This window comes from Hirundo rustica, chromosome 27 (assembly GCF_015227805.2).
Source record: "Hirundo rustica isolate bHirRus1 chromosome 27, bHirRus1.pri.v3, whole genome shotgun sequence".
NCBI classification, from domain to species: domain Eukaryota; kingdom Metazoa; phylum Chordata; class Aves; order Passeriformes; family Hirundinidae; genus Hirundo; species Hirundo rustica.
The window spans coordinates 1,417,721-1,444,787 of NC_053476.1; the positions used below are offsets into that span (position 1 = coordinate 1,417,721).

General features: G+C 54.8%; 2 protein-coding genes across 2 annotated transcripts; one reads left to right on the forward strand and one right to left on the reverse strand.

Moving 5' to 3' along the window:
* Nucleotides 1-1,227: 1,227 nt before the first annotated feature.
* CCDC103 (coiled-coil domain containing 103) lies at nucleotides 1,228-4,897 on the reverse strand. The gene is made up of 3 exons (XM_040087449.1): nucleotides 4,309-4,897; nucleotides 3,260-3,392; nucleotides 1,228-1,827 (listed from the first exon to the last, which is right to left on the reverse strand). Exons 1-3 carry the CDS (start codon nucleotides 4,515-4,517, stop codon nucleotides 1,360-1,362), a joined length of 810 nt encoding a protein of 269 aa, XP_039943383.1. The 5' UTR covers nucleotides 4,518-4,897; the 3' UTR covers nucleotides 1,228-1,359.
* Nucleotides 4,898-5,123: 226 nt separating this feature from the next.
* EFTUD2 (elongation factor Tu GTP binding domain containing 2) lies at nucleotides 5,124-26,603 on the forward strand. The gene is made up of 28 exons (XM_040087293.2): nucleotides 5,124-5,184; nucleotides 5,335-5,440; nucleotides 6,359-6,524; nucleotides 6,990-7,068; nucleotides 9,136-9,211; nucleotides 9,747-9,812; nucleotides 10,061-10,096; nucleotides 10,886-10,976; nucleotides 11,815-11,897; nucleotides 12,373-12,539; nucleotides 13,553-13,677; nucleotides 15,238-15,301; nucleotides 15,658-15,748; nucleotides 16,497-16,632; nucleotides 16,922-17,049; nucleotides 18,070-18,263; nucleotides 18,411-18,522; nucleotides 18,756-18,896; nucleotides 19,336-19,437; nucleotides 19,928-20,010; nucleotides 21,622-21,708; nucleotides 21,962-22,088; nucleotides 22,534-22,621; nucleotides 22,993-23,111; nucleotides 23,473-23,567; nucleotides 24,329-24,482; nucleotides 25,378-25,485; nucleotides 26,040-26,603. The coding sequence occupies exons 2-28, from the start codon at nucleotides 5,336-5,338 to the stop codon at nucleotides 26,133-26,135; spliced, it is 2,919 nt and encodes a 972-aa protein (XP_039943227.1). The 5' UTR covers nucleotides 5,124-5,184; nucleotide 5,335; the 3' UTR covers nucleotides 26,136-26,603.
* The last annotated feature ends 464 nt before the right edge of the window (nucleotides 26,604-27,067 follow it).

Below are 27,067 nucleotides of genomic sequence, written 5' to 3' on the forward strand. Positions count from 1 at the left end.
GAAAAGGACTTTATTGAGCTTTAACCCTCACTGCCAACCAGTGGCAGAGCCAGGAACAAATCCTGGCAGCGTGAGATCCCTCCTGGAGCAAACCCCGACACCGTCACGCCCTGCCTGTCCCTGCTCAGCCGTGCCAACAGGGAGTTTCCCACATCAGTCCTTGCTGTCCCACTCCTGCCCTGAGGGGAGGGAAAGCGGGCACTTGGCAGTGTTTGACTGTCGATGGCCAGAACATCGGGATTTTCAACAGGAGGATGGTCCAGGGTGTCTGAGCGCCCCGTGGGGATGGTGTTCCAGCTTGGATGGGTTCTTGGCCCAGCAGCCGCCCGTGTGGGCAAGGAGGATGATGATGATGCTCATGTTTGCTCCCTGTGGGCCCTGCCTGGATGCCCAGGTGGATGAGGATGAAGATGATGATGATGAAGCTCATGTTTACTCCCCACAGACCCCGCCTGGCCCCTCAGCCCAGCTCTTGGCAGCTCAGGCCACACCATGAACTGGCTGACCTGGGTCCCAGTGGGTCTCACAGCCCCATTCTCTGCCACCACTCACACAATCTCTGCTCCAGGGCATTTCTCCCAAGTCTGCCCACAAACCCCAGGGATTTTTCCTTTCCCAAGAGATGGGGATGCAGCAGGCTGCTCCCAGTCTTGACATCTTCACCCTGAGCCTTGGCACCACTCCAGCAGCGTGCCTGCTCCCACCAGAGCTCTGACTGTTGTGCCGGGGCTGTTCCGGCATCAGAATCCTCCATCCTGATCTTGGGTAACTCCAGGATCTTCTTTTGTTGAAGTCTCCAGCCCTCAGTTTCCTCAGGTGTGCAAAGGCAGGAGGAATGGCACCACAGCAGAGTGCAAGGACACACCTGTCCCCTCAAGAGGTGCCACAAAGTGCAGTACTCCCATGCCAGGCCTCGGGGATGAACCTGGATCTCCATCAGGTGCCTGGTGGTCTCTCCAGGGCAGGTGGGTGTAGGTGGTTCCAGTCTGCTGGGGTAACTCTGCCATTTGCTGCACTGGGTTTGGGAACAAAATGGGCCTGACAGTTGTCACTGTCATTGATTACATCTCCTAAATCCCCTCAGTGACAGCAGTGGAAGAGGAAAGAGACTGTCTGGGTTTGGGTTTCTCCTTCAAAACTACCCCCTGATGTTTTCTTTCCCTTGGTTTTCTCCTTATCCAAGAGACTCTCCCGTACCCATCCATGAGGACACCCTGCCCAAAGATCACAGCACCACAGCTTGGGAGCTAAACTTTATTTGTGCAGACCTCGTGCCCTGGGTGATGCCAAAGTCAAGCTTTGATTTTTTTCTGAACCTCTTTTAGCCTGTTTCTGCTCAATCCTGGTGCTCCTGCTCCCTCAGCTGACCTGGTAACACTTCATCAGCTCCATCACCATCCTCTCCTCCTCAGTTCCCTTTTCCAAGGGGTTCTCCACGGGATGAGTTTCCCTCCCTGTCCCACAGCTGGCGGGGTTGCTGGGCTGGCCAGCAGCCTGATAATCCCTGCTCTGCAGCTTCCTGAACAAATCCTGGCTGCTCTCCCTCTGCGCCTGGCTCAGGAGAGCCGCGTTCAGCCCGAAGCGCTTGGTGCCCGCCAGGCTCTGAAGGATCTGGAGGATGGCAGCTCTGTCTCTGGGATGGATGTTCTCTGCCAGCACGGTCAGGAACTCCCCCAGGAGGCCAAAGCCCACATCAGCCTGGAAGATCCTGCCCAAGGCCTCCCCCCCGAGCTCCAGCAAAAACTGGTATTTCTCTGTCCCACTTTTCAAGCATCTGCGCCAATCTCTGTGAAATTCCGCAGCGGTCCTGGGCAGCTGATCCAGTTCCTGAAGGAGAAAGGAGATGCTCAGTTCCTTTTGTTTTGTTCCCACTTGAAGACTTTGATCCCCTTGCCCCAATCAGACCGTGGAAAGCCGAGATGTTTTTACCAGGGCAGCACGAGGAGCTGCTGAGGGGGAAAAGGGGAAGACAAGGAAATGCCAAGTGCCTTTGACCCAGAGAAACCGGGGAACTCCAGGAGGAACAGGGAAGCGTGGCTGAGATGTGACACCCAGTTGAACACAGCTGGCTGTGGAGTTAAACCCAACCCCAAGGAGAGTCAGACTCTGCCCAGCCTGGATCCAGCAGCACTGCCTGGGATGGGACCTCGGGGAGATCGGGGCAGGGAACACTGAGCACTGAGAGAAAAAAAACGGAGTGGCAGAGAAAAGGTGGGAGAGATGCAAACCCCAGAAAATGCGCAGATGCCCTGTCTGGTACCACCTGGCACCCAACACAAACGGAACAGACAATTTGGAATACATCATAAAGTCACCCTAGGACACTGGGTCTGTGGCAGAGCAGAGGCTGAGAGCTGAGCTCCAAGAGGCATTCCCAGGTAAAGGAAATCCCATTTTATACCAGCTCTAATTAACTGCTGAGCTCGTCCCTGCTGGGTCACTGATGCACAGGCTGAAGGAGGAGGAAAATGTGCAGCTTTCCTACAGCCAGGGAACAAGGCAAAGTGACATCAGCTGGGGCTGAGCACAGAGGGAAAAGCTCTGGAGATCTGAGCCTGGTGCTGTTGGGAGCAGGATTTGCTTGGGGAGATCACTGCTCAGTCCAAGGGAACACAGTGGTACTCATGAGGGTTGCAAAAGAGCTTATAATAAACACGGGTCAATGAAATCCAGCATCATAAACAATCCCTGGGACTGTTTATAAGGCAATCCATGAAACTGCCTTATCTGAGGAAACATCCATGGGAAACTTCCAGGGACAAGGACATTCCAGTGTGGACAGAGCCCACGTCAGGGGCACGACTGAGGTGACCCCAATCACAAATGACCTGGACAGAAAATGTCCTGTCCCTGTTTCCCACCACTGAGGGACTCCGTGAGCTCGTCAGGCTCGGTCAGGATTAACCCAGCCCTTTTCCATGATCAGGGGCAAAGCACCAGCTGTGCTCAGGGAACCTCTGCAGCCAGAGGCTGTTCCAGGGAGGATCCTGGTGCACAGCCCTGGCTCTGGGTCCCAGGCTGCAGCTGCCTGGGGCACTGGGAGCTCTGGGTCCAGGGTGTGCAGCCAGGCCTCTGTTCCCACAGGGATGGAGCAGTCACTTCCTGCAGGGGCCCAGCCTGACCCCGATATTCCAGGGGCCCAGGAGGGCTGGCTCACACCCAGAGTGAGTCCTGAGTAACTCTTGCACTCCAATTAACACCCAGATGTTTCCCGAGATGTTTCCAGCTGTGGATGAGGCCCTGGCAGCCTCGCCCTCACCTGTGGGATCTCCACAGCGCGGGCAGGTGCTGCCTTGGCCGGGGCTGCACAGGGATTCCACAGCACATTCCTCCTCTGTCCCAGCCTGTCCTTCTTCTCCAGAGGCTTCAGGTGTGAGGCCAGCACAATCTCCCTAAAGGGAACAGGGACAGGAGGGACACGTGGCAAGAAAACACTTCTTTGAGCCAATTTCTGACTTTGGGCTGTATGGATCACCCAGAGGCTGGAGGAGCAGGCCCTTACGAATACAAGGATAGAGCAGCCTAAAATCCCTCGGGAATCCCATCACAGGGACTGCCAAGATACTTAGGGGAAAAGCCACTTGAAAGTGTTTTCCTGCCTCTCAGGGATCAGGTGGCATGGGGGAATGAGACAGATATGAATGGAACATGATCTGGTCCCAGAGTGCCTCTCAAGTATGGTCAAAGTTCTGGATCGACCTATGGATCCGGGATGTCAATGGACAGCGAGCCCCCAGATACATCCACAGGGAATCCAGGAGTTTGGAGGGCACTGGGAGTGCCTAACACAGCCCCGAGGAGCAGCCCGGCCATCGCACCCTGCTCACAACCCCTGGATACAGCAGTGACAGCACTGGGAGCAGAACAGGCTGGGAAGGACACAGGGGACATGTCACCCTCTGCCTCTCCACTCCCAGCACGGCCGGGGGGTGTGGGGAGACACGGGGGCTGGGGTGGGAATGGGAAAAGGGGACAGTGGAGAGGGGACAGTGCCCTGGGGAGGGGACAGTGCCATTCCACTGCTGGCCACAGGAGAGACCGGCCACGGGGCAGGGACAGATCTCAGCCCACACAGGGCCACCTGAGGAGTTTTGGGACAAATCTCAACCACGCCCGAGTGTCTGCGCCTGCGGGCTCTGTCCTCGGAGCCGGGGCTGTCCCGGGCATCCCGGGGCTGCTGCCCCTCGGGTCCCCCACGAGCAGTGCTCGGGCCATCATCACCGAGCTCAGACCTCGAGGGGTCCCGGAGCCCCCAAACGAGTTCCCGGCTCCTCCCGGGCCCCTCGGGCCGGTCCCCGAGCCCCGGACCTGAACTGGTCGTAGTCGGGGACGCCCTGGCGCAGGGCCCGCAGCTTGGCCTCGCCCTCCCGCTGCCGCCGCTCGTCCTCCGCCAGCGCCGCCCGCAGCTCCCGCTCCAGCGCCGGGAGCGCTGCGGCCGGATCCATCCCCGGATCCATCCCCGGATCCATTCCCCGATCCATCCCCGGATCCTGCCCCGGATCCATCCCCCGATCCATCCCCGGATCCTGCCCCGGAGCGCGGGGGGGCACCGCCGTCACCGGCGGGACGTGGGGATGGAGCCGGCTGAGGGCACAGGGACCTCTCCTGTCGAGTCAGCCCTGCCTGCGGCGGCTTCGAGGGGCCACTTCTGTCACAACAGCGCTGCCAAGACCGGCCCGACAACCCCGATCTTATCGTGACAGTCCTGCCTTGCGGACTCGCGCTGTGACAGCCTAAGGCCGCGCACGTGGATGGCAACTGGGAACCTGTCCCCTGTCGCGAAGCCCCCGGGCCCTGACACACCACCGGCCCCGGAGCCCCTTGCTCTGTCGCGACAGCCCCGCGGGGGGACGAACGCCCCGGCTCCAGGGCCGCTCTCTCTATCGCGACAGCCCCGCTCCCGCCGCCGGAGCGCCGGGGCCGCGCAAGGTCCCCGGGGCTGCCCCGGCCGCGCCTGACAGAACCGGCCCCGCCGCCCCGCTCGGCCCGCGGCCCCCGGAACGCTCCGGGACCGGCTCCGACCCGGCCCCGACCCGGCCGCGGCCCCACCCGGCGCTTCCCCAGTGGGAGCGGCGCTGGCGGCGGGCGCGGGACGCTCTGTCGCGACAGGCGGCGAGCGTGGCTCGGGGGCCTTCGGCAGCGGCGGCGCCGGCGAGAGCAGCGGCGGGAGCGGGGCCGGGGCAGGTGAGGGGAGCGGGGCCGGCGCTTGGAACAGGGACGGGGTTGGGGTTTTGGGCTGGGACGGGACTGGACCCTGCACTGCCACGGGCTCTGAGGGCTCGGTCGGCGGCTCCCGGTCTCTGCGCCCTCACCGACCCTCTTCCCGCCCCCCAGCATGGACACCGACCTGTACGACGAGTTTGGGAACTACATCGGGCCCGAGTTGGACTCGGACGATGACGACGACGAGCTGGGCCGAGAGTCCAAAGACCTGGACGAGGTGAGTGGGGTGGAGGGGAGATGGGGCAGCGACCCCCGGAGCCGGCGGGGCTCGTCCGGACCCTGAGCGGGGCCGGGCCCGCGGCTGCTCCTGCCCCGTGCGGGGTCTGGTGAGACTGGTCAATGCGGGGGGCTGAATCCCCAGGGTCGGAGGGTGCCTGATGTTTAAAGAATTTACAAAATCTGTTCCCGAGGTAAAGAGAAAGAGTTCTTGCTGGAATCGCGGTGGGAACTGGGAGCCCCTGCGGCTTGTACTGGGTTTGGCTGGTTTTGGTGTGGGTCCCATGGAGGGTCCGTGTCCCTGCGGGAGCCCCTCAGGAGGGAGCTGAGGCTGGCGCAGGGAGCCGCATCCTCGCGGGGGGAGGCAGAGCAAGACCCCACGGACACGGGGGGAGCAGAGGGGCTGCCCCATGAGGGAAACAAGGGAGCCCCTTCCCATCTCCTGCTGTGTGTGTGGGGTGGGAGTTGTGTTACCCGGGTGTGGTTCTTGTGTGGGGTTGCTGCCTGTGCCGGTGTTCCTGCAAGTCCAGGGGCTGTTCCTGATCCAGGTGTTGTGGGAAGAGCCGTTCTGCTCCTCCAGGAGCTGCTCTGGGAATCATCTGGGTGTTAATTGGAATGCAAGAGTTACTCAGGACTCACTCTGGGTGCGAGCCAGCCCTCCTGGGCCCCTGGAATATCGGGGTTTGGATCAGCACGGGGTCAGGCTGGGCCCCTGCAGGGAGTGACTGCTCCATCCCTGTGGGAACAGAGGCCTGGCTGCACACCCAGGACCCAGAGCTCCCAGAAGCTCCTCCAGGAGCTGCTCCCAGGGCACCTCTGTGGGTGCTGGGGCTGCACTGGGGGTCCCTCTCTTGGGGGTGACGCCAGGCCTGTCCCCTCGGGGGGCTCCACAGCAGCTGAGCGTGAGCTTTGGTTGCAGCTGGAGGATGATGACGATGATGATGACATGGGGGAGCACGACGAGGAGCACCCCGGGATGGAAGTGGTGCTGCACGAGGACAAGAAGTATTACCCCACCGCAGAGGAGGTCTATGGGCCCGAGGTGGAGACCATCGTGCAGGAGGAGGACACACAGCCACTCACTGGTGAGTGGGGAAGGAGCTGTGGGAGGAGAAGGCCCTTAATGGATCCTTGGAAATAATGGATCCTTGGAAATAATATTCCCTTCTGTCCTGCCCCTTTGGAGTCCCCTCAGCCTCAGGAGTTCTGCCTGGTGTGTGCAGATTCAGGCACTTGTGATTTTTGCAAATCGAAACAAATGTATCTTTGGAAGAACAGGAGTCAGCAGAGACAGGAAAACTATTTAAGGGACAAGTAAATGCATTTAAGTGATCTCCTTTGATCCCTATATACTGGGATGATTTGGCTGGGAGGCCCTGCAGTGACCATCTCCTGCAGCTCTGACAAACAGCTGAGAGAATCTGTCAGCCAGAAAATTGAGGGGCTGTCGGCAAAACTCCCCATTCCTGGGGGCCGTTCCTGACCCTGACCCTGAACCCTGCTGGTTCAGGGGCTCTGGGAACAGTTTGTTGTTCTTTCTCTTGTTTCAGAGCCCATTATTAAACCTGTGAAAACCAAGAAGTTCTCCCTGATGGAGCAGACGCTGCCAGTCACTGTCTACGAGATGGAGTGAGTGTGGGGCTGGGGGAGGCAGATTTGGGGCCCTGGTTTAGTGTCTCACTGACCCCAGCACAGACCTGAGAGCAGCCAATTCCCAGGCTCTGAACCCAAAACAAGAGGAAGTGCAGGACAAACCATTTCACAGGCATTTTCCCTCCCCACCAGCAGCACAGGATAGGGTTGGACACAAAAGGAGAATCTCACCTCAGGGGCTGAGATCAAGCTCCACAGCAACAGTCTGTGGCTCAGGGAATGTTCTTGGAATGGTTTGTGTTGCAAGGAACCTTAAAACCCATCCAGTCTCATCCCTGCCATGTCCCAGGTTGCTCCAAGCCCCACACTTCCAGGGATGGAGCAGCCACAGCTTCTCTGCCAGCCTGTTAAATATCCACGTGGTCAGTGTGTAGCACACATCATATTGGGGCATTTTGGGTTGATCCCAGTCTCAGATTAGGTCCCATCTATTCCAGTTTCCATTGGGAATTTTTGTGCTGCTGGGTGAGTGCTGTGCAGTCAGCAGGACACTGGGTGGGTCTATTGGCTGTGTCCCAAAGCAGCTTCTTGGACACCAGGACTGGGAGAAATCCTCCTGGAAAAAACTCCAAATGCATTTAAAACTGGAGATGTAATATCTCCAACGAGTTTTCTGTGGAATAAAAGCCATCCTTTGTTTTTTCTGGTAAAAGTCTGATGCTGGAGCAGTGCCTGTGCAGTGTGGTGGGCAGAGGGTCCGTGTCCCTGAGTGTGCAGTGTGTGTGTGTGTTGTCTCTCTTCGGGATGAGCGGATGGAGCTGTGGGAGTCTCCTTGGGCTCATCTCTCCACTCACCACTTCCTGGCCTGTCAGGGCTTTTCCCAGTTGTAGATGTTCATCTCCAGGTGTGGGTCCCAGAGGCAGGTGTGGCTGAGCAGCAGTTCCCTGGTGCTGAGCAGTGCCTCTGCCTGGCGCCCAGCAGCCTCGTGTTTTCCAGAGGGGACAGGATGTTCCTGGAGCTGGTGTTCACTCAGGGGTCCCTCAGCTGCCCGGGGCTGTGCTCAGTGCTTGGGGGGTTCAGCAGAGCTGGAGCAGAGCCCAAGAGCTGCTGGGGCTGGTTTTTCTCAGCCCTTGCTTTGGCTCAGTCCCTGTCCTGGGCTCTGCATTATCCACCGCTCCCCTGATCCTTGTATGCTCTGCTCATTCCGTTTGTAATAAATTCATTTTCCTCCTATTTGTTGATATAAATAGTTAGGATGGGAAAAGAGAAATTCCTTGTGGGATGTAGCCAGAAACCTGCAAGCTTGGTATTGATTTCCCATTTAGCCTTATTTTCAGACCAATTAGGAAGGTTTTAATCGGGGTTAGTATTGATTGCTGTATTTTTTAGCTCTTAATCAAAACGTTTTACATTAAGAAGTCTATTGCATCAGTGAAAATTTAATCTGTTTAAAAAGGAAATTGTTTGACAGCACTTATTCTCTGCAGGCCTCTGGCAGTGGCTGCATGTTTTATAGCCTCCCATTATTTTTTAGGGGTGGTAATTTAGGATCTCAATTATCTTTTGGCCAGCATCCATCCAGAAGTGACCAGCTCATCATTACCCAGCTCAGCTGCTGATTTGAAAAAGACTTAATTCCTTGAGTCCCTGGAATGTCACTGCTTTAAGACTTGAAAATCAGAATTAATGGTCTGTGGAGCCCCTGGCTGCTTTCAAAGCTCCATGGGGTGCTTGTTATCCAACACCACGATTTACCTGACTGCCTGCCACGGTTTGAGTGGAAGTGCTTCATCATCTGAGTACATGGATGTGAGTTTTGCTCCAGTACTGACTAGAAGAGAAGAAAAATATTCAATAATATTCCATTGCTGGCAGCTTTACCAGCTCCGTATCCTCCCACCCACTGCCATCTGTCTGGGACTCCAACTCTCTTGTCCTCCCCATCTGGAAAGTGGGATTCTTCCTCCGCAGGGCATTGGCAGAATAAAAGTTTGGCGAGGATTCAGGGGGCACCTTGGATAGAAAGTATAGCTGAAAAGCAGCACCTGCTTTTCTTAGACACAGCAGAAGCCTCCAGCAGCCTTTTGTGTTTCGTTCCTGCAGTTTCCTGGCAGATCTGATGGACAACTCGGAGCTGATCCGGAATGTGACTCTGTGTGGGCACCTGCACCACGGCAAGGTACTGTGAATATCCACAATACAGGAGTGGTGGTGGTGACCTGTCTGGTTGCTTTGCCAGCCCTCCTGGCCCCTGGTTCTCTGCAGCAGCACCTTCTGCTCCTCCTCCTCATGCACTTGTTTATAGAATCCAAGGTTGGATTGGGTTGGAAGGGACCTTAAAGCCCATCCAGTCCCACTCCCTGCCATGGGCAGGGACACCTTCCACTGTCCCAGGCTGCTCCAAGCCCTGTCCAGCCTGGCCTTGGGCACTGCCAGGGATCCAGGGGCAGCCACAGCTGCTCTGGGCACCCTGTGCCAGGGCCTGCCCACCTTGTTCCCAGTATCCCATCTAACCCTGCCCTCCTCCAGCTTAAGGCAGCTCCTCCGTGTCCTGGCACTACGTTTCCCTGTGGAATTTGTTGAGGTTTTTTTGTAGGTTGAATTTGTAGGTTTTACAATAACCTGCTCAGCGTGCTCTGTGCTGCCACTGGAGGGATGGGGTTGTGTTTGTGTGTGTCTGAAGAGAGGCACCTCCTTTCTCTGCTCTTTTCCAGACGTGTTTTGTTGACTGCCTGATAGAACAGACGCACCCGGAAATCCGGAAGCGCTACGATCAGGATGTGAGTGAGCAGCTGGGGAATTCCTGTCCTGGGGAACACGGGGTGGTTTTTACATCCTGAGGGAAGGGTGACTGTGCACGGGGACAAGGTGGTTCAGTGGCTGCAGGATTGGGAAGCCAGAGCTCAGTCCTAATTCTGCTTCTGTCCCTTACTTGTCACCTCAGTGATGTGTCAGAGTTACTGTGTCCTGCTTCAAACTGAATATCTGATAGCAAAACGTGAGACTGATTTTTGTTTTGCATTTGCAGCTCTGCTACACTGATATATTGTTCACAGAGCAGGAGGTGAGTGATCTTGTAGTGATTTTATCCAGCTGTCTCATGCATTACTCACAGTTGTTGTAGGCAGTTTCCTTGTCCATTTTAATGCCTTTCTGTGCCTTCCACATTTTGGTTATTTTCTTTATCAATAAAACAATCTGCTCCTCTTGTTTCCCTCAGGAAGATTCCTGATCCAACTTCCTTCCCATGTATGATTTATAACCTGTGTAATGTTAAATCTACAGCAGAGTCACCCCAGTCTGGGGTTAATTCTGACTTTCTTTGAGAGAAAAAGGAGGAAGGGGTTTGCAGCAGTGGTAGATGAGGGAAAAAAAAATCAAAATAAATGCATTTCTCCTTGTTTTCCTTAGCTCTGACTCCATGACTGGGCATGAGTGGGAATGTTATTTTGTGTCATGACCAGAGCAATCCTTAAAAGCATTTTTTTTTTCTCCTCTCAATGTTCTACTTTATACTCTGTGTGATCAAATCTTGTGCTTTGAGGTGTAACTTGGTGGCAGCAGAGGGTGAAAGCACAAACAAACACCCACATTCTGTCTCAGGTATTGCCTGTAGTACCTCCTCAGCTGAAATCAGGTGTGGAGGGTGCAGTGGTGCTCACCGGTCTGACCAGTACAGATGGGAGAGCTGGGCTGGGTACTTTGGTGAGATGAGGTTATTATTCTCATCCAGGATGAATGTTTACTTCTTTCCATCTTTCTGATTTTTCCTTGATCTTCATCTACATCTGTACGTGGTGATCCTTTTGTTTGTTTTTTCTGTACCTGTAATCCTGGTTTCCTGTGTTTTCAGAGGGGGGTCGGGATCAAGAGCACCCCAGTGACGATTGTTCTGCCGGACACCAAAGGAAAGTCTTTCCTCTTCAACATCATTGACACTCCAGGTGATTGTCCAGTCCTGAAAATCCTGCTGTGGGAAGCGCTTCGTTTTGCTTTGTACTTTTTATAGCTGATTCCTGCCTAGTCCTGAGCCTTCAGCTGAGTTCATTCCTGTGAAGTCCCTTCCAGCAGTACTGACCCGTAATCACCCAGGATGGTTTGGGGTGAAGGGACCTTGAAGTCCATCTAGTTCCAGCCCCCTGCCACGGGCAGGGACAAGTCAGGTTCCTGTTTGTGATTAGCTGGCCTAACTGAGGGCTGCTGAGGCTGAAGAGGTAGAATTTCCTTTCCCAAGTATTGCCATGTGCAGGGGGCCCTGCCTTGCTCAAATGCTGTTGCCCCACGGTGAGACTCAGAAAGTTCCTCAGGCCTCTGGCAGGCTCCTGTGGAGGGAACATAATCACAGATCAACTTGTAAGAAACTTTAGGGAGGAGGGTCTTGGGACACATCTGCTGAGCTACAGCTCAGGATGAGGGAGATTAGAGCACAGGAGGAGGCTGGGGGGAGAGGCATCTGTTGTCTTTGAGGAGAAATCTTCCTCCTTTTCCTGAACTACTTGCACAGAGCTGTGAGAAAAACAGTCACAAATGTGAGGAAAAGTGCCTGGTAAGCAAGTTGTTGTGTGTATTCTCAGAAAATAGCATTAGAGCTGAGGATAAATCCCCATGGGGAGCTCTGGCAGCCACTCCCAGGTCCCCGTGTGAGGAGGAACCATCTCCGTTGTGCCTCTCTGGGCACCAGCAACCAGAGCAATCTGCAGAGCCCCACGGCTTCCCACCCTGTGTGCTGCTGCTGCACCAGGGCTCACTGCTTCTCACTGCCACCTTTGTGTGGTTTTGAAGGTCACGTGAATTTTTCTGACGAGGTGACGGCCGGCCTTCGCATCTCGGACGGCGTCGTGCTCTTCATCGACGCGGCCGAGGGGGTGAGTGCCACGTTCTCCTGGGGCTTACAGCCCTCCCTCTGCAGTCTGCTCCTGCCTTAGCATGAAGGCCTGGGATGGGTTCAGCTTTCTGGGGTTGAAGGGCTTTTGGAGGACGGTTTGGGAAGCGAGGGTGTTTTCTGTCTGAGCAGGCAGCCAAGCCTCTGGCTGCTGTGTCCAGGCTGATGTGATGCTGTGGCCTGTAGGCTGATTATCTGACTTGTGTGCATCTCCATCCCCATGATACCTAAAACTGAGCAGGTTATTTATATCAGAGATGTCCTCAGGGTTGGATTCAAGGAATCTGGTTGGGTTAGCACCTATTTCTGAGTTTCAGGAGGATTAGCTGATTGCTGGTTGCTGAGCTTGGGCTTTTCCGCAGCCTGGCGGCAGAGTAAGGGTCACTGCTTGCCTCTCACGCCCCAGATGGCATTTTGTGGAGGCTTTCCTGGGGCTCTGAGCTCGCTGCTCCCCGCAGGTGATGCTGAACACGGAGAGGCTGATCAAGCACGCGGTGCAGGAGAGGCTGGCAGTGACCGTGTGCATCAACAAGATCGACAGACTCATCCTGGAGCTGAAACTGCCCCCCACAGACGCTTATTACAAACTCAGACACATCGTGGATGAAGTTAATGGTCTGATCAGGTGAGGGTGCTTGGGGTGATGCCTTGCTAGTGCTTGCTGTCCCTGTCCCATGGCTCTCTGTGAGCCCTGCATGTGCCTGAAAACTCCTCAGTTTGTCTCTTCATGTGTTGAGTCATAGAAAATGGGCCAGGAAGAACCCCTGGAAGTTCATCTCAGCCAACACAGTGAATTAAGCAGGATTGGCTCTTCCTGGCAAGCTCCAGGGGGTTTCACTTCCCGTGCCCCATTTCATTTTTCCTTCATTAAAAAGCAGAGAAAGTGGACATATGACCAGAGCAGGGAATTTGTGCTCCCAAATGTCTCAAATACACTGAAATGATCCAGGCTGTATCCCAGACTGAGGTTGAGATGTCTCAAAGCTCCTAAATACTTGCAACAAAACTAAAAGAGGATTTGCTGTCTCAACTCCTAAACAAGAATTACGATAGCGACACAGTCTGATCTCCTTGCCAGCCCTGCTCAGGAAAGGGAGGGACATCTTAGTAGCCATGCATCGTTTCTGTGGGTTCTTCTGCGTCCAGGGAGTTTTTAACAGCATTCTGCCCTTCAAGTGTGTGTGGATTTGCACACAAGCTCCCTGGCATGTCTCTGTTCAGTGTGTGCTGGCAGCTGGGAGCGGGGTAATTCACCCTGCCTAGGACAGCTGTGAACTCATTAAACCTGTTTGGATTAAATTATATCCCTGTATTATCTTTTCCCTTACTTGGTTGACCAACTTGGCTGCTTTTTTAGGGGAAGAAAAATTATCCCAGATAAAAAAAAATCGGAGGCATTTGTGCTGGTAACTTTTTAGTTCTAGGATCTTTAAATCTTTGCACATTAATGCTTTGAAGTTTATAGGCAGAAAATGTTCCTGACCCTGAGATTCTGATGGCAAGCAAGCTGCAGCCTGTTTAAAGATGCTTTTTGGCAATGCAGGCTCCTTGCCTGTCACTGCTGTGGGGTGTGGGAAGTGGGTTGAAGTGTCTTCTTTGGTTCATAACATTGATTTGGTTTTATTTTTCTCCTCTCAGCATGTATTCCACCGACGAGAACCTCGTGCTGTCTCCCCTTCTGGGGAACGTGTGCTTCTCCAGCTCTCAGTACAGCATCTGCTTCACACTGGGGTCTTTTGCAAAGATTTATGCAGACACATATGGTGAGGATTAGCCAGAAACCTGGTGCACTTCAACATCTCATTCCCAACCTTTCTTGTGGAGGTTTTATAAGGCATTCAGCTTCCCCTGCACATGGCCAGTGTTTGTGTTCTGGAATTGCTGAGAGTTGAGTGGTGCTGCAGAGCTGAGCCTCCGGGGTTAAAAAGCAGAAACACAGTTTTAGCAAGATATTTTCTCCTGATAAATGTTTCTTGAGTCAGAAGCCAAGATTTTTCCATTCCCTAAGAAGAAATAACAAGCAGTTGAAGGCAGGTGTGTGTGTGTTGTGCTTTGCCTCCTCGTCAGCAGCTCAGGAGCGAAGCAGTTAAGCTCTTCCTGCCTTTTCCCAAAAGTCCAAGACTCAGCTGCAGCTGGGCACAAGCTTTGCCCACAAGGTTTTGCACTCTTGCCCTCTTTCTTTTTTAAGAAACTGTCTTTTTTGGCTTGGATTTAATTTTCTGCTCCCCAGGTGCTCACTCAAGGCAATCTGCTGCGTGTAGCAATGGGCTCCGTGCTGGCATTAGCAGCTGCACAGCCCAGGTCTTTGAAGTTCCCCACTGGGGAATTTGGGGATCTGTAGGAGCCAAGAGCAGGGGAAGGAGGAGGTTGTATAGCATCTGGGCCAGCTCTGGCAGAGAACTTGGCCTGAGGGAGGATGAAGTTGTAGAGGTCAGGGAGCGATGGTGTCAGGACTGTCATGTGTCCTGAGAGTTTGGAGCAATAAATGAGCTCCCTGAGTGTCACAGCAGGAACTCTGAGCCTGCTGGGGTGACACCTCTCCTTGGGGGGCTGAGGACAGCACAGCTGCCTGGAGATGCCAACCAGGAGCCGAATGGGTGCTCAGAGTTGGGAACAGTGGATTCTGGTCACCAGGAATTGAATGTGAAGCCACCACATGTCAGCTAACAGGAGTTAGAGCAGCAGCAGTGTCCAGACCGCAGCTGGACAGACAGCAGGGAATTCCTTGTGCTCACACATCTGCCCACAGCAAAGGCTTGTTTGGAGCCTGCTGTAGGTTCTCATCCTGTCCTGGTATTTTTAAATTCACCGTGACAGCCAGCACTGCGCTGGACCTTCAGCACTGGGTGTTTGGCTGTGTGCTCCCTGAGAAAAGGAACCTGGAGATGTTCAGCAGGGCAGAAAACGCTGGTGCTGAGCTGCAGGACCGAGGGGTGGAGGCCATTCCAGCACCTTGGCACTGCAGCAGCAGTCACAGCATTCCTGTTTGGAAGTGCAGCAGATGTGGTTGGGCTCCTGCAGCACTCTCAGCTCTGCCCTGTGGGTAGCAGAGAGCTGGAGTGTTCCTGAGAAGTCAGCCTGAACTGCAGGGTCCCTGGGCTGCTGGGGACATCCCCAGTGGCCTCTTTCTGCTCATCTCTGCCTGGTCTCCCCAGGACAGCGCTTAATCTTTCACTCAAAATTGGGACGAGGCATTCACTCATCAGCATCAATTCATTAAATTGAATCCTCAGGCTTGTTTTAAAAGCCAAAATACAAAGATTTCTAAGCTAAGAGAAAAGCAGTGACATCTGAGAGACTTTTTCATTTGCTTTTTCCTTTAGGAGACATCAATTACCAGGAGTTTGCGAAGCGGCTTTGGGGCGACATCTACTTCAATCCGAAGACGTAAGAAACCTGTTTAAATGTTTTAATGTCGCTTAATTCCTGGGTTTTCCCCTCCATTCCCTGTAAAATGTGGACTAGATGACCACCCAGGGTCACTCCTGATCCTGTGGTGGAGTAATATCTGGGAAGGGTTGAGTCAGGCCTCCTGCCTAATGTGAATCCACATGGTCCTGAATCCCGCAAGCAGGGGCAGAGAGGCTCCTCTGGCCTTCATTTGGAGTAAGCCTGGCCCATGTGTCCCTGACAGCTTCCCAGGGGATTGGGAGGGAGAAGAGGAGAGGCTGGGAGGAGCAGGGGCTGTGTAGGGCTGCTGGCAGGCTGCAGTTCTTGCTCCTCACCTCCCTGCTCTCCAACAGCCGCAAGTTCACCAAAAAGGCGCCGACGAGCAGTTCCCAGCGCAGCTTCGTGGAGTTCATTCTGGAGCCCCTGTACAAGATCTTGGCTCAGGTGTGTGATGGGTCATTCTCCCTCCCACAGCTCCAGGCAGGAGCAGCAGGGGCTCCAGGTGGTGGGATCTGCACAGGGTGGGCTTGGAGGTGCAGAATAATCGGTATTTCTTGCAAATGCAGCGTCGTATTTGCGGTGAATGGAACAGGCCTTGCTCTTCCTTGTGTGCCCTGATAGCAGCCAAGTGGCAGTGCTTGGACTTGGAGCAAAGACTTGGAGCACAAGTTGGATGAGGAAGGGTTGGGGGTCTCAGCCTGGAGAAAAGGAGGCTCAGGAGGGACCTTCTTGCTTCCTACAACTCCCTGATGGGAGGGGGCAGCTGGAGGGGGTTGGGCTCTGCTCCCAGGGAACAGGCACAGGACAAGGGAAAAGGCCTCAGGTTGTGCAGGGAGGGTTTAGATTGGAGATAGGGAAAATTTCTTCTCCCAAAGGGTTGTCCAGTCCAGGCACAGCTGCCCAGGGCAGTGGTGGAGTCACCATACCTGGATGAATTTAAAAGCCATGTAAACGTGGCACTTGGGGGCTAACATTATTTAGTGGTGGCCTTGGGGGAATGATTGGACTCAGTGATCTTAGAGAGCTTTTCCAGCCTTAATGATTCCACAGTTCCATGATTTGACCCATCTGGCTCTCGTGTGAGCTCTAAACCAGTGCAGGTCCAGAGCCCTGCGGGTGGTGGCTGGTGTGTGATGCTACATTGAGGATTGGGACCCCCACAGTGAGCCTGAGACTGGCACTTGTCGTGCAGGTGGTGGGGGATGTGGACACGACCCTGCCCAGGACTCTGGATGAACTTGGCATCCACCTGACCAAAGAGGAACTGAAACTGAACATCCGGCCCCTGCTGCGGCTCGTCTGCAAGAAGTTCTTTGGGGAGTTCACAGGTACAAGCTGTTTGTCTTCCCCTCCACAATCCTCCTTATATCCCCAGTACCTCACACCGAGAGCTGAGGGTTATATTTTGGCCGAGGAGCGCTAACTTGCACAGATCCTGCTCAGTTTCCCAAATCTAAGCTATGACCCCGCTTGCCCCCAGGACAGCCTGAGACGCTGCTCGCCTCTCCCCTGCTGCTGTGGGTGCCGCAGTCACCGTGGCTGTGCCTTGTGTTTATGGAGTCCATTTCTTTCCTCTGCACTGGTTAACCCTGTCCTCACCAGGTGTTTCTGTTGCAGGCTTTGTGGACATGTGTGTGCAGCACATCCCCTCCCCGAAAGTGGGGGCCAAGACAAAAATTGAGCACACCTACACCGGCGGTGTCGACTCCGACCTGGGGGAGGCCATGAGCGAGTGCGACCCTGACGTAAGGAAACCTCTGTGTTTGCTCTGAGCCTGCAAAACCAAGGGCAGCAGGCTCTGCTGCCCCTGCCCTGCCAGGGCAGCTGCCTCCCAGCCAGCTCTGCACAGATTTGACTTGCAGCACTCTGAAACCTCTCATCCGATGCTGGAACAAATCTCTTCACTCCAAGCAGCTTCAGCTGCCTGCCAGGGCAGCCCTGGAGAGAGGGGATTGTTTCACAGTGTTCAGAGAAGGAACAGGACTAGGTCAGGACTCCAGAGCATGTGGGAGCTGCAGGGTAGTTTTGTGTCCTTTTGCAGTCTTTTTGTCCCTTTTCCTTGAAGTTTGATTCTCTCTCCAAACTCTAAAAAACTGCATGGTGCTGATAAAAATAACCCTGTGTTAGTTAGTCAGCACCTTTCCTCTCCCAGCCCTGCAAACCCTTCCTCCTCCAACAGCTTGCGCTGAGCTGTCGTTTGGAGTTGTCTGGAGCCACCAACGCCGGCAGCTGAGTGAGAAATTTGCCTGTGACTTTTGCTTTGATGTCTGCAGAGAAAATGAATCTCTTTTTTTAATGAGTTGTGATTATCCACATAAAACTCCCCAGTGGTGACTGTCACATCACCAGCGTGGAGTGACCTTGTGGCGCTGGAAGCTGTGATCTTGGGGGGCTCAGGTGCTCTGCCCTGAGCAGGTTTGCAGGCCAGCAGGTGACATTTTTCCTCATGGCTTTGTCCCAGCCACCATTTGCTGCTCTACATGAGTAAGGACAGGAGCTCCAGACCAGCCCACCACGGTCATTCCAGGGCTTTCCATACATGGCAAGGAGATGTAAGGCGGCCAGTGGCAGGAACTGCAGGACTTGGCAAATCAAAATTATTTCTAAATTCCAGCCCATTAATCCCTTTTATCCACAAATCATAGAATATTCTGAGTTGGAAGAGATCCACAAGGATCATCAAAGTCCAGTCCTGCCACGTCTGTGTCTGTTTCTTGACTGTGTTTTGAAAGAAGCTCATTTCTGTCTCTCTGTGTCATGGGAAGGGTCCCTTGATGTGTCACACAACCAAAATGTACAGCACTGATGATGGTGTCCAGTTCCACGCCTTTGGCAGGGTGCTCAGTGGCACCATCCACGCTGGGCAGCCTGTCAAGGTCCTTGGGGAGAACTACACCCTGGAAGATGAGGAGGATTCCCAGATCTGCACCGTCGGACGCCTCTGGATCTCAGTTGCAAGGTACGGAAAGCTCTGGCAATGTGCTCACTGGGACAGGTGTCACCTGGAGTCAGGTGAGGGGCTGGGAGGGAGGGAGAGCTGCCAGAGAGAGGGAGGAGGAAGGTGTTGGAAGCTCTGAGGCTGCAGTGGTGCTGTCCTGCCTTTCAGGTATCACATTGAGGTGAACAGGGTTCCTGCTGGCAACTGGGTGCTGATCGAGGGCGTGGACCAGCCCATAGTGAAGACGGCGACTGTGACGGAGCCTCGGGGCAATGAGGAGGTACCGAGCCTGGCTGGCATTGCTCAGCCTTCCAGGGAGGCAAGGTCATGGGGTACAGCCCAAAAGCTCCCCTGGTGGGGTTAAAGAATCCCTGTCTGCTCCCATGGTGAGGCTAAGGAATGGTCTGACACGGTGCCAGGGCACGAGAGCAGCTGAGGGAAAGTTTCACGTGCTTTGTCTTACCCTGAGGACATGCAGGGATGCAGTTTCAGCTCTGTTCTCTCTGGTTCCAGGCTCAGATCTTCCGTCCCTTGAAGTTCAACACCACGTCTGTTATCAAAATAGCTGTGGAGCCAGTCAACCCCTCAGAGCTCCCCAAAATGTTGGATGGTCTCCGCAAAGTCAACAAGAGCTACCCCTCACTTACAACTAAGGTACTGCTGGGGGCAGTTGGATTAGATGATTTCCAGAGGTCCCTTCCAGCCTTAACTGTTCTGTGATCCTGTGTGTGTGTGGCTGCTTCCAGCCAGTGCTGGGGGCAGCCTTTGGGCTGAGCTTCAAAATAATCAGATTTTTTTTACCATAGGTTGTTATGTTTGTGGTGGGTCTTTTCATGCTGTTTCAGCTGATCTCATAAATTATGTAGAAACAGCAGAAAAGTGTAAATCCAGCAGAAAAACACACACCCTGCTGTGCCAGGGAAGCAGCTTTCTGCAGAGCCCAGCAGCACTTCCTCCTGGAAAAGGCTGTGGGAGATTTCCTTGGGGTGTTCTGACTCTAACAAGTGTATTTAAGGCTGATCCTTCCTCAGGCTTGAGTAGGAGCCTGGAAGGCAGGAGCTGTGAGCAGCTGAATCCCTCTCTTCTCTTCCAGGTGGAGGAGTCTGGGGAGCACGTGATCCTGGGAACAGGAGAGCTGTACCTGGACTGTGTGATGCACGATCTGCGGAAGATGTACTCCGAGATTGACATCAAGGTGAGGGAATGAGAGAGGGATTTTCCCCACTGGAAACCCTGGACAGGGTTTTGGTCCCCTCTCTCAAGAGGATAAGAAAAAGATCCTACCTGAACATACTGAATGGATTTTGTCACATTCCTGTAAAAGTTTTTTAAAAAAAAAAAGCTGTTAGGGTGTAAAAGGGCCTCTTAGAGCCTGACTGTCACACCAGTGGGACTGAGGAACTGCACGTTGGCTTGGAGAGGAGTTTTCCATATGCCAGCTTTCCCCTGTGCTTCAGCCATTGCCTGGCTAGCATCAAATAAATAAATTGACCAGGATTTTTCATACCTGGAATTGGATTTAAATTTTCCTGTCTCATTTAAAAGCCTCAGTGCTTCATACACCACCCTGATTAAAACACTGCCAGCTGAACCTGTTTTTCCTTGCAGGTGTTCAGAGATTTCAAACAGCCTTCTTACAAACAAAAAAAAGCAGTGGAAACCTTAGAAACCTTTTGTTCTTTTAGGTGGCTGATCCAGTGGTGACATTCTGTGAGACAGTGGTGGAAACATCCTCCCTGAAGTGCTTTGCTGAGACACCCAACAAGAAGTAAGGGCCCTGGGCGAGGTGGGCATGGAGGGGGCAGAGGGAGGCTCCGTCCCCTCCAAGGGGGCTGTTCCCTCTGGCTGTTGTCCACCGAGTGGCACATGCCTGAGTGAGCACTGTCCCATTGACCTCAACTCCTCAGGAGCACACCAGAGTCCCAGGGCTCTTCCTGTGCTGTGTAGGAGCTCTGAGAAGGGAGGGAATAAAGACAGATCCACATCCTCCTTTTTCCCTAGGTGTCACACCTTCTCAGCAGCTCTGAGAGGTGTTCTGGGATCCTGGAGCAGGTGCCAAAGAGCCCAGTGCTGCCTTCAGTAGCTCTCCCAGTAATTCCAAGAGCAAGATCTATGTCTTCTCTTATCCATATGTAATCTTGGATTTGTTCTTCCTGGTGGTGTCCTGGGGCCTCGCAGCTGCTCTCATCTCCCTCCTCCAGCACCTCACAGTGCATGTGAATGGAAGAGGGAGGCCTGGGAGGGAACATGGGGGAGATCTGTGTGCACAGGGTGCTCATACCTGAGTTTTCAGAGAAGTCATGATCTGCTGAAGTTGGTTCTCCTGTGTTCCCCTGAGGTTTCTGCTTCTTGCCTTCCTTCACTCTGAGACAATCTCGCCATGTTTGGCAGCCTTATTTCTGGGAACAGAGAGGTTCCAGTCTCCACAGAGTCACAGATGGCTTGGGTTGAAAGCAGCCTTAAAGACCATCCAGTTCCCAGGCCTCCTGTGGACAGGGACAGCTTTCACCAGACCAGGTTATTCCCAGTCTTAGGTCAGGCTTTGACCTTCTGGACACATGGAATAGCCTGTGCTGGGGTTTCAGGCATTGGGGGGCTCTGAGGCAGCATCTGGTGTGTCAGACACAGCTCCCAGAGGCACTCTGGAGCCTTGGACAGGGGCTGGATGTGAGACAGGAGGGCTGGAGCCACGCTGTCCCTCAGCTGTCTCCTCCTGGGGCTGAACAGGAGCAGTAGCTGAGCCCTTGGGTTGTGTTCACAAGGACACAGGAACAGCAGGTGGCTTCATCAACCCAACTGCATCCAAGCTGGGTGCAGTCAGAGAATCACAGAATCGTGGAGGTATTAAGGTTGGGAAGGACTCTAAATGAAGTCCAACTGTCAACCCAACACCATCATCATCTTCACCACTAAACCATGTCTACAAGTGCCACATCCACGTGTTTTCTGAACAGTTCCAGGGATGATGACTTCACCACTGCCCTGGGCAGCTGTGCCAGGCCTTTACAACCTTTTCTGTGTAGAAACATTCCCTAATATCTCACCTACACCTCCTCTGGCTCAGCTTGAGGCCATTCCCTCTCATCCTGTCCTTCGTTCCCTGGGAGCAGAGCCGGACCCCCCCCGCCCCATCCCCTCCTGTCAGGGAGTTGTGCAGAGCCACAGGGTTCCCCCTGAGCCTCCTTTTCTCCAGGCTGAGCGCCCCCCCAGCTCCCTCAGCTGCTCCTGGTGCTCCAGACCCTTCCCCAGCTCCTTTCCCTTCCCTGGACACATCCCAGCCCCTCCACGTCTTTCCTGCAGTGCAGGGCTGCCACTCCCTGTGGTTTTCCCAGTTACCCCCATTTCCATCACTGTGCTGAGGGTGACTGTCTCTCCTCAGGAACAAGATCACGATGATTGCTGAGCCCCTGGAGAAGGGACTGGCAGAGGACATCGAGAACGAAGTGGTGCAGATAACATGGAACAGGTATGAGGGATTTGGGAGAGCAGGAATCCAGCTGGAAGTAAATAACTGGGGAAAAGGGAATGCTGGGATCTGCAGGGTGCACAGTATCAGGCAGCGGCCTCGAGGCAGGGATCCTGGTTTGGTTTTCCTGCCTGCCAGCCTGTGAGCATCTCTGGCTGAGAGTTTCGTGCCTGAAGGGAACAGGGTTGTAAAAACATCATGAGTGCAGGTCAGATTCTTGTTTCCTAAAGCTTCTTCCCTTTCTCTCTATCAGAAAGAAGCTGGGTGAGTTCTTCCAGACCAAATACGACTGGGATTTGCTGGCTGCCCGTTCCATCTGGGCCTTTGGGCCAGACGCCACTGGCCCAAACATCCTGGTAGATGACACACTGCCCTCAGAGGTGAGGAGTGGGGGCCACTCTTCAGTGAGACCTTTGTCCTGTGGTGCCAGGAGGTGCCCACTCCTCCCAGAACTTTGAGCAAGGCCCTGGTGCCTTTGGGGTGCTCATTGTTTGCCACAGCTCAGACCTGCTGCACTTTCCCCACAATGATCCTACACTGGTTACCAGGTCACCTGTTATTTTTCAGATGTTATTTTTCAATGTCCTCACCTTGCCAAAATTTGCAGCCAATGGCCTTGCCTTTCAGAATCACCAGAATGTGGACTCTTAATTTATAGTGCTCTAGAAATGATATAGTGCTGATGCTCTTGAGCTGTGAGAGCGAGGGGTGGATGTTGGGGGCACAGGAGGACACTGCTGCTCTTTTGGAAAACGGCTTTTAAACACTGGCTGTTACTGGCTGTGATGAGATGTGGTCTCTGAAGCTCTGTCTGTCTGTCTCTAGGTGGACAAGTCTCTGCTGGGCTCGGTGAAGGACAGCATCGTGCAGGGCTTCCAGTGGGGGACCAGGGAAGGGCCCCTCTGTGATGAATGTAAGTGGGACCTGTGGGGAGATTGAGATGATGAGAGCAGTGAAATTCTTCCATCTCTAAGCACTCAGGTGTTCTGGGCTGTTCCAGCACTCAGGTGTTCCAGGCTGGGCAGGGCTTGGAGCAGCCTGGTCTAGTGGAAGGTGTCCCTGCCCATGGCAAGGAGTTGGACTGGATCAGCTTTAAGGCTCCTTCCAACCCGGATCATTCCATGAGTCTGTGATATGCAGGGTTATGACGTGCTCATGCGTTCCCTGCTGGAATTAAATTTAGGAGAACTGCTGGTGGCTCTGGGCGTTTGGGCATCTGGGGATGTGGTTGGTGCTGGCAGAGAACGTCCCCCGGGGTCACTGGCTGTCATTTCTCCCTCGCAGTGATCCGCAATGTGAAGTTCAAGATCCTGGACGCGGTGATTGCTCAGGAGCCCTTGCACCGGGGTGGAGGGCAGATCATCCCCACAGCCCGCAGGGTCGTGTACTCCGCCTTCCTCATGGTGAGCGTTTGCAGTGTGCTGGGCTGATCCCCACCGAGCTGCCCGGGGACGTGGGTGCGCACTGACTCATTCACCCATCAATGTCTGCAGCGCCCTTGTGGGCTGGCACACGAGTCCTGCAGGCCTGGATGGAAACTGCTGTGCCGCTGCTCGCTCTCCCCTTCTTGCTCCTGCTGGGCTTGCTGGGAAGCGTGGGCGTGGGGGAGAGGGAGAGAAGGTCCTGTCTGTGTTTGTGATGTTGGTTTGGGCAGCCATGGGGCGGCAGGATCCCTGTAATCTCATCAGGCGCTGGGTTTGACCAGAGCCCTCGAGCTGTGCTGGTGCTGCGGGAGGCTCATGGCTGTCCCCTGTCCCCTCACAGGCCACCCCTCGCCTGATGGAGCCCTACTACTTCGTGGAGGTTCAGGCTCCTGCCGACTGCGTGTCCGCCGTGTACACGGTGCTGGCCCGGCGCAGGTGAGCCGCTCCCGCTGCCGGCACTGGGGGTTTGCACGGCAGCACTGTTGGGATCTGGGCTGTTGGAGAATTCCACAGTCCTGGCACTGGTGCAGAGGGTGAAGTCTGCATGAAGTGACAGTTGGAAGCCTCCTGACTGATCCTGGCCCTGAGCAGTGCGGGGAGGGCTGTTCGGGATCACACGCAGCCTTTGGGATGTGCCCGGTTCTTCCTGAGTGTCAGAGAGCAGAATGTACAAAGCACTGTGCTCAGCCCTGGGGCCCCAGCACAGGAAGGACTTGGACCTCCCTCAGTGGCTCCAGAGGAGGCTGGGAAGATGCTCAGGGGGTTGGAGCGAGTTCCCTGTAAAAACAGGTTGGGAGATCTGGGGTGGTTCAGCCTGGAGAAGAGAAGGCTCCAGGGAAACCTTAGAGCCCCTTCTAATGCCTAAAGGGGCTCCAAGGGCCTGGAGTGCCAGGACAAGGAGGACTGGCTTCCCACTGCCAAAGAACAGGGTTAGATAGGATATTGGGAAGAGATTCTTGGCTGTGGGGGTAGAGAGGCCCTGGCACAGGGTGCCCAGAGCAGCTGTGGCTGCCCCTGGATCCCTGGCAGTGTCCAAGGCCAGGTTGGACAGGGCTTGGAGCAGCCTGGGACAGTGGAAGGTGTCCCTGCCCATGGTAGAGGGGATGGAACTGTGTGGGGTTCGAGGTCCTTTCCCACCCAGACCAGTCCATGATTCTGTGACACATAGGAATGCTGATCCTTTGCCACATTTGCAGAGGCCACGTGACCCAGGATGCTCCGATCCCAGGCTCTCCCCTCTACACCATCAAAGCCTTCATCCCAGCCATTGATTCCTTTGGGTTTGAGACAGACTTGAGGACCCACACACAAGGACAAGCCTTCTCTCTCTCTGTCTTCCACCACTGGCAGGTGAGTCCGTGCCCTGGGGAGTTGGGGAAGAGGGACAGGTAGGGTCAGGCACCAGGTAGGTGCTCTCAGTTCCACAGCTCCAACAGAGCAGGAAAACTCTGGGGAACATCCTCAGAGGATCTCAGGGAGTCTTTGTGCACCAGCTGTTCCACGTCTGCCAGGGCTTTGTTCCAAGTCCCATTACTCCCAGTCCTGTGAGGGAGCCCTGAAAGCTGCTGCTGGCTGAGTGTCAGGGTCCTGCAGTGCCTGGGGAGAGGACATCACCCTTGGGAGGAGGGAACCTGCTTGGGTCCACTTCATGCTCTGCAGCCTGGGCAACAGAAGTCTTGGAATCACTGCTCTGCCATAGGAAGTTTGACCTGTGCCACACTTCAGCTCTGCCTCTCAGAGGTGTTTTAAACCTGTAGGAAACAAAGTTTGGGACAAAATACTGTTCTCTGGCCACTTCTGTGTCTGGGGCAGATCAGGTCCCGTTGGAGCCAGAGCTGTGTGGTGCGCAGTGGTTTGGGGTACAGCTCCATGAGAGCAGCAGCTGCAGTCTGGCCTAAAGGTTGATGTTTCAAAGCCCAAGGCTCAGCTCTGAAACAATAAGCATGCCTGCTTTGTTGAGGGAGTTGTGCTGACCAGGACTTGCATGGGTTGTTCTGTTAGGAGGTGTTTCGGGGTCTTGCTGTACTCCCTGGGGAAGGGACATGTCCTTGGTTTGAGTTTTCAGCTCTGTATTATTGACTTCTCACAGGCATGGTCACCAGCAGCGACATGAGTTTGTGTGCCAGAACACCCACAGGGTGTTGGGGTGTCTGTGGGACCCAGGGATGTTTCCTCTTGCAGTTGGGGTCTCCAGGAGGTTGAACCAGCCCCAACATCACGCTCACATCCTGGCCCTGTGTTTCAGATTGTGCCTGGTGACCCCTTGGACAAGAGCATCGTCATCCGGCCGCTGGAGCCGCAGCCAGCCCCACACCTGGCCAGGGAGTTCATGATCAAGACCAGGCGTAGGAAGGTATGTCAGGGACAAATCCCTGTAGTGTCCCTCTGTCCCAGCAGCCGAGCTGTTGCAGTGTTGTCCCTTGGGTGTGCCACATCCGCTGTGTGTTCCCAGAGTGGGCTGATGTCCTTTGTGCCCCAGGGCTTCCCCTCTGCTGCCTGTCAGAGCCTGTTGGTCCCATCAGTGGCTCCAGCCCAAAACAGGATCCTGTGGCCTCTGCTGGGCCCTGCTCCCTGCCCAGCCCCTGTGACCCCTCAGTGGCCTGGTGTAGCTCCCTTGTCCAGCAGAAACAGAAACTGGCTTCTGTGCTGTTTTAGTGAGCTGGACTGAGGGGCTGCAGGGGGAATCAAGCTCCCCTGTGGGGGGCAATGAGCTGGTAGATCTGCTCAGCAGCAGAAACCACATTTGCAGGTTGCTGAGGGGTGTTAGATGCCTTCAAGCTGCAGAGAGGCACCTCATGCCTTTTTTGGAGCCTGGAAATATCTGTGTGTGGGACACAAGGTCTCTCCAGTGGGCTCTCTGGGCAGTGGCTGTATGGGGAATAACCCTGGCTTTGTGTCACCCTGCAGGGTCTGAGTGAGGACGTGAGCATCAGCAAGTTCTTCGACGACCCCATGTTGCTGGAACTGGCCAAGCAAGACGTCGTTCTCAACTACCCCATGTGAACCCGCTGCCCTGGCATGGGGGCTGACCCGAGCCCTGGCTGGCACCTGCCAGTCCTGCCCCGTCCCTGCTTGCCCAGCCCTGGCTCCTGGAGGCTCAGGGCAGGCAGGGAGCTGCTCCTCAGGTCACTTCCATGGCTGTAGGAGTCTCCATGGACCAATTGTGGGCATTCTCCATACGGGGAGCAGCCCAGATCCAGAGGCCCTGATCCATGTTGTTTTGTTTAGTCTCCAGCTGCTGTTGCCTCCAGAGAGGTTTTTCCTTTGGATAGGCTCCTCCAGCACACGGAGCTGGGCAGAGTCAGGATGGATTCCTGAGGTCTGAGCCTCAGCTGTGTCAAGCATTTCAGGCAGCTGAACTGGGGGGATGGTGGGGCAGTGCTTTACCAGCCTCCCCAGGAGGAGATGGATGTGGCTCTGACGTTTTTGTACCCCTGTTCTGAACCCTTGTAAACGTTTAGTACAAACTTCCAGGCTGGGCTTGGTCTGAGTGTGCCCAGACAGGGCAGTGCGGGGGGAGGCTCTGCTTTCCCAGTGCCTCCAGTACTCACTGTTGGGATTTCTCCCATCCTCAGCATTGCTCCACTCCCCAGCACTCCCTGCCTCCCAGCTATCCCACTCCTGCCTGTGGCAATGAATGGACCAGTCAGCCCAGGCCCATTTTTTTCCTTTCTCGCTCATCTTGCAGAGTTTTGAGGGATTTCATCAGCTGCTCATCCTCTGAGAGGTTTTTAGTGCTCCCTCTCCACTCCCCTGCTCTGTCTCTGAACTCTGCCCCAGTTCTGTCCCAAGTATGTGCTGTGGAAGCAGGGCTGATTTACATCTCCTGGGGCCGTTCCTGCCCTCCCTGTCCCCTGGCTGCCCCCAGCCTGAGCTGGCCTGGCCCTGCCCTGATGCTCCCCTGCCGAGTTTGGCCCTGGCAGCCTCGTTCATCC